We start from the raw sequence: 6,402 nt of genomic DNA, 5'->3' as shown, positions 1-6,402 counted from the left end.
CACGGAGAGGCAGCGGCGGCTGACGTAGGAGGGAAACAACAATGGCTGGACCACGTGTTTCCGGATCTCGTAGAAGGCTTCACGGCTGATGAGATCTGGAATGCTGACAAAACCGGGTTGTATTTTCGGGCCTTACCAGACGGAACGTTCCTCTTCAAGGGAGATCAGCACTGCGGTGGGAAAAAGCCAAAGGAAAGAATCACGGTGCTTTTTTGCTGCTCCATGACTGGTGCTAAGCGTCCTCCTTTCGGTATTGGTAAAAGCAAGAATCCACGGTGTTTCAAAGGCGTCAAAACTTCCAGTTCGCTACAGAGCCAATTCCTCCGCATGGATGACAGGTTTCCTCTTCATTGAATGGCTCGATGAGTGGAATCGCGAGCTTCGGCGTCATGACCAGAAAGCGTTGCTTCTCATCGACAACTGTCCGGCACATCCCCAATCACTTCAACTGTCGAACATTACTGTGGCATTTCTCCCGCCGAACACAACCTCTGTTCTTCAACCGTTAGATCAGGGAATTATCCGTTCATTCAAAGCTCATTACTGCCGTGCCATGCTACGAAAAGTGCTCACTGAGATTGACAACGAGGACGGAGCAATGACAGCGAGTGACTTGGCGAAAAAGATAACGATCCTCAATGCTATGCTGTTTACGGACGCAGCATGGAATGATGTGAAGACTTGCGGGATAGTGAACTGCTGGCGCAAAGGAGGAATTTTCATCGGAGCGGCAAGCGAAGGCGAAAGGGTCGAGAGCAATGACGACGACGAGTTAGCCAACCCTCTTCAAATGGATCCCGACCAATGGCAGGACTTCGTCAACATGGACGCCACTCTCCAAACCACAGACGATGATGTCACAGATGAAGCCATCGTTTCGGCAGTCCAACGTGAAATGGGAATTGCTACTGACGCAGACTATGACGCCGACACTAAAGTGGAGGAAGAGGAGGAAGAGGAGATCTCTGTCCCGACCATCAAGGAAATGATGTCTGCAGCTAAGACGATCAGGCTTGGTTTGCTATCACATGGGTTCAGTGACATGGCCTTCCTGCGCAAACTTGACAAGGAGGTCACCGCCATTGCCACAGACTCGTTAAAGCAGGCAACAATCGACAATTTTTTCATTACAGAGTAGGCTCATCGACAAACCTATGTTGTTTTGCTTTGAAAAGTACATATGTACTGTACGTGTAATTGTTTTATTTTCAGTAGTAAGTTACATTGTTTTGAGCAAGTGTGTCATATAAATCAAACTAAATGCTGAGTATTTGTCTCCGTATGTGGACTCGACATTTGATCCGCTTGATACTCCACAACTCTGGTGAACTCGGATATTAGAATCACCCGCTTGTTAGAATCAAATTTGTCCGGCCCAAAGTGATTCTATTAAGCGGGTCCCACTGTATATATATTTACTTGGTGTTTTAAATACGAAAGCCCCCAACTTTTTTGCCATAATGCATGCAACAAGTAATAGTCCTGAATTTTGAGACATGGAGGACCATGCACTGTTCCTGTCGGAATGTGGCAATTGTTTCCCTCCGTTGAGCTGTTTCCATTTTTTCCATGTACATCAAGTGAAGCTGCTTTCGAGGCAGAGACCCGATCTTGCACAACATGGAGATATCAGAATAAATGAAAGAAACATTTCCACAGAGTGTACAATTGGTCTGTTTCACTCAAGATTTGGATTCCCATCACCAGCAAATCAGAAGTTTAAATCTTCCATATTAGCTGGGGACTTTAAATAAATAAATAAATGAGTCAAGACTAAGCCATACAAAGCATTTTTGTCTCGTATGCAATGTTTACCATCAGGATTTTTTTTACTGTGAAGTAGAATTGCTGCTTGAATGGTGGTGTGCATATCTTCCCGCTTCCCCAATAGGCAATGGCACGATTGACTTTCCAGAGTTTCTTACCATGATGGCAAGAAAAATGAAAGACACAGATAGCGAGGAGGAGATCCGAGAGGCTTTTCGAGTGTTTGACAAGGTAACGTCTCTCTCATAAATTCAGGGCATTATTGTAGTGCAAGGTTTTTAAATTATTATTTATCATCTTAAAATATATATTTATATATTTATGTTTTGTATGTTAAGTGTTTCACTTTGGTATTTTAAAACACACTGGACAATTTTCCAACTCTTACTCGGTAAATGCGAAGTTCCAGCAAGAATTATGAAAGATCTTTATTTTGCAAAGAGACTGACCATTAATTTGGGGGGCAGAGGGAGGGGGAGGTGTAAACCTAACCCAAGTTGTATATTTACCAATCTTGAGATCAAAGATTTTGATAAGCTTTACTCTGATAAGTACAATCGTATGTAACTGCTGTTTCATTTTACTCGTGGCAGCAGCTGATACACTTTAGGTGAGTGATTGCCAGCACCCCGACCAAATTCAAAATTTATGCCACCTTTAGTCAAACGCCGAGCCTGGCAAGCTGGATCATGAAAGAGTTGGGCCAAAATATTCCTCAGCTGACCCCACCAGAACGTGGGAATAAATGAGGCCGTTAAAAAAGGGGAAGCCAACACACTGATTAAACCAGCCCTGCAGATCTTTTCTTTCCCCCCCTTTTAATATTTTGATTTCATCTTTTGATAATTTGAAACAATATGTGGATAAAGGCAGATGGCTGCTTTATCTGTGATTTCCTTTATTAAGGCCATGCCATTGTATCTTGTCATTCCTCCCTTTCAAAGCAAAATTATCCAAAATTTTAATGGTGACATGACTTTACCAACTCCAAGCATTTAAGGCAACATCAAGTGCTCCTACCACTCCCCTGGGTTAATCTTGCCTTTAAATACAGAGATCAATGATCATGGAAGAACAGCATGACAAAGTAGAATGTTGACTAAAGTAAACTGATTAACACGGTGGAATTGGTTGGGTTCTATGTTGTTGAGGTGATGCTATTCGATGGGATGATTTTCTTCCCTTTGATTTTATCTGATGCCAAGCCCCCTGCTGCTTCTTGCTCTGTCTGTAGGAAAGTGTTATATCAAGTATGTGTTTACAGCAAGAAGAGAAAGCTTGCATTGTAGTATACTGGTGAATACCAAGCATTACAGTGCACCTCGTTGGCTTTGTGTCTCAGGATGGGAACGGCTACATCAGTGCGGCAGAATTACGGCATGTAATGACGAACCTTGGGGAGAAGCTCACCGATGAGGAGGTGGATGAGATGATCCGGGAGGCAGACATTGATGGGGATGGCCAGGTCAACTATGAAGGTGTTTTTTTTTTTTTTTTTTTTTTTTTTTTTTTTTAATTTTTTTTTTTTTTTTAAGTCTCGCCCTGAAGGAGATTATTGCAACGCTTGTGTATGTGTCCACATCTATATGTTTTTGCTTTCAATTTTTTCTTTCACTGCAACCGCTTATCCGATCAATGCAAAACTTTAAATACAGGAGGGACGCCCCATGGAGAATATTTTATTGATGACATATTATAGATCGCATGGTATGGCAGCCATATTGGATTAAAGGAAAAAATTTGGATATCTCCGAAACCGCTCAACGGAAAAAAAAAAAAAAATTGAAACTTGGCAAATGTCAACTCCTCATGGAGTATATAGGGTGATGATGATGATGTCATTGGTGAAGTGGTATTCCAGTCATAATTGGTTGAATCAAAGTCCTTATCTAAAAATGGAATATGGTCTGGTGGCCATATTCAATTGAGAATAAAAACGTTTTAAAAAATTTCTCCAGAAGCGAAACTTCATACATATGATCGACTAGCCATGGGAAATATAGTATGAAGTCTTTTTTCATATTCTTCTTCATTGACGCAATTTAGCCTTCATGTGCGAGTCATTTCGGATGAAATTTGGTGGACTTGTTGGGTGTGTGACAAAGACGAACTGATTCAATTTTGGTGAAGATCCGAATCCAGATTCAAGATAATTTTTTTAAATTTTTATACTGATTCTTCACCATTGAGAGATGGGGCCAAAAATGATATACCGCAAATTTCAAAAATCTATTGGACCCGATATGTTCTCCTGGATCACGAATTGCGCGGCGGAGGTATGAGCTCCATCGAGTGTCCTTCTAGTTTGTTTTTTTTAGAAATTTTTTAAATGTAACCTTCAATTGGGATCAAATGTAACAGTGGGGTAACATCTCATGTGGGCCGAGGCGTAGCCACGAGACACATTCGCATCAATATCTATTTTCTAGTTTGTTTATTTTGGGGGTTGGAAGGCACAGTTTGGTGGAGTATTTACCACAAAATGCAAGCAATGAAGCAACAATATCTTTTTTCCTTCTCTAATGGGCCAAATTATTCCAACCTAACCAGGTTGGCCAGTTGGATATTCCAAAGACATATCTGTACTCGCCTTTGCGCCGTCTAGCCTGGGTTGGAATGTCGACCCAGTTATAAACTGTCACCCCGGTATTCCGCATGCAAGGCAAGGCATCCATGTGTGGTGCCGGCCATCGGATGTACATTAAGCCTCAGGACCTGACTGCTTGGACTGCCTGTTAGTGGATGTTAAAAATCCCACACGGTGCCTTCTGCAAAGAGCAGGTGAGTTATCGCCAGCACCCTTAACAAATTATAAATTGCTGCCAAAATGACCTTTGGTTGGCGTGGCAACTCGTCCAGGATTGGCTCTCACTTCGTAATGTTTCTCGACTTGCCGTGAAACACCTCAGAACCCTGTAAAGAGTAAGTGCCTCTAATCTATCTATCCATAATTGAGAGAAAGTATTATGTTGTATGTTTCATCTATTCCTCCGAGAGGATTTGCCCGAGGAAGCTGAAACCTTCATGGATACCCTGAAGGTGTTTCCTGAAGTTTTGTTTGATTGCATCAAGTTTTGAACAAATATATATTGTTGTCCTTCGCATTTTTTTCCTTTGGGGGAGAGGGGTGCAATTGGAATTATCTGAGCTATATAACCACAATGTATTATATATGCACACAAGCAGTGCACATGTGTTTGCTTCATGTACGTAACCTAGGTTATTTTTTATCCGAGTATAAAAGCCTGTCAAAAATGATGCGTTGGAATTATTTGATTCGAAATATTCAGAGACCGGAAGATATCATGTTTTGTAGCAAGAAAAAGTGTTATTTTAGAACGCTACATGTACAAATGTTACCCGATTTTCTTTATCTTCTGGAACCTTTAATTTTGAGAGTACAGCCTCGGCCTTGCGTCGGGTGTTCTTGTATCTTCTTTATTTATTAGACATCGCACGTATGTAAATGAACACTTGTTTCACTCTGCACATCACGTACAGCGAATGTCACCTCCCTATGCCTTGTATTTTTTTTTTAAACGCTTCTGTACGTTGCCATTGAGGCCCAGTTGCAAGTCACCGTCTACATTTCCAAAAGAAGAGATGTAATTACTCTTTAATGGAAAATGTTTTTCGAGTTTTGGTCCTGAAAATAGACAGTAGTTAACACACAGTCGTGTTAAAATATTGGCCTTTAAAACCCTTCTCAAATCGTCTTTTTGAAGGGGGACAGACATCACACAAACGCATTGTGTTTTATACGGTAGATTTCTGGGAGCAGTCCAGACAGCAGTCTGTTCCCTATACACTGCCCAAATAAATGTCAGAAGAACGTGTTGCATGCTTTGAACAAGATTGCCATAGGACAGGCACACTCATGTGGTGTTATAATCATAAAGATAATAACATGGACCCCCCTCCGAGCCGCTCCCTGTGGGAGCGGTGCAAATCTAGTTGGTTCAATGGATTGACTTTAGCAAGACGTGGCAAACCTTTGCGCTGCCACCCTTTACAAAGGAGGACGCTCACATTAGCTGCCTTTCAAAATGGGTTACGACTGGTATCGAGCTTTCGCATCTAAAATGTTTGTTTTGAAGTCATTTGTTTCTTTGAAATAACTTTTGGACCTGTCTTGCCATCTCATTAACTTTTTGTGCCATCTTTTATATTTCCAGAATTTGTGCAGATGATGACTGCAAAGTGAAATTGACAACTTTGACAATTATACTCCTGCTGCATCCAGACTTTTTTCTGCCCTCCCTCCCCCACCCCCAGTAATCGAACCTTTCACTGTGTAAAACTAAATTCACTCATTATGGCGCCTTTTCTCCATTACTTTGCATGTCATGTTTTAAACGCATACCATGTTGATGTTTTCATTCTCGACCATTGTAATTTTAGTTTTCTCCTCCTCTTCATTCTTCTTGGTAATTTCTTTCGGCATAAATCAAAACACTGGATCACTTCAGCCTGTTTTACTGCATTTTGTGGGGCAACTTAAGGCTTTTCTCATACTTTGAATTAGCACGTAGTGGGCATGAACTATTTTCATTGTACAAGCTAGTTATATTCATTTGTATCTCTGCAATGGTGTTGATCTTGTACAATATTGTTAATTTGAGGTTTGTGAAATTG

At 41.2% G+C, this 6,402-nt stretch overlaps 1 protein-coding gene across 2 annotated transcripts in view; it reads left to right on the top strand.

Annotated features, from left to right (window-relative positions):
- Nucleotides 1-6,041, top strand: part of LOC147019708 (calmodulin-1) — a 24,199-nt gene extending 18,158 nt beyond the window's left edge. For both annotated transcript variants that reach the window (XM_085894362.1, XM_085894361.1), the window contains exons 4-6: nt 1,892-1,998; nt 3,110-3,245; nt 5,943-6,041. In XM_085894362.1, coding sequence (XP_085750488.1) covers nt 1,892-1,998; nt 3,110-3,245; nt 5,943-5,971 — 272 coding nt within the window. In that variant the 3' untranslated portion in view covers nt 5,972-6,041. The remainder of the gene's footprint in view (nt 1-1,891; nt 1,999-3,109; nt 3,246-5,942) is intronic.
- The last annotated feature ends 361 nt before the right edge of the window (nt 6,042-6,402 follow it).

Source organism: Eptatretus burgeri, chromosome 9 (assembly GCF_056783735.1).
Source record: "Eptatretus burgeri isolate ZD-2024b chromosome 9, Ebu_testis_v1, whole genome shotgun sequence".
NCBI classification, from domain to species: domain Eukaryota; kingdom Metazoa; phylum Chordata; class Myxini; order Myxiniformes; family Myxinidae; genus Eptatretus; species Eptatretus burgeri.
Note: the sequence above shows the minus strand (reverse complement) of the source record. Positions and strands in the feature narration are given on the sequence as shown.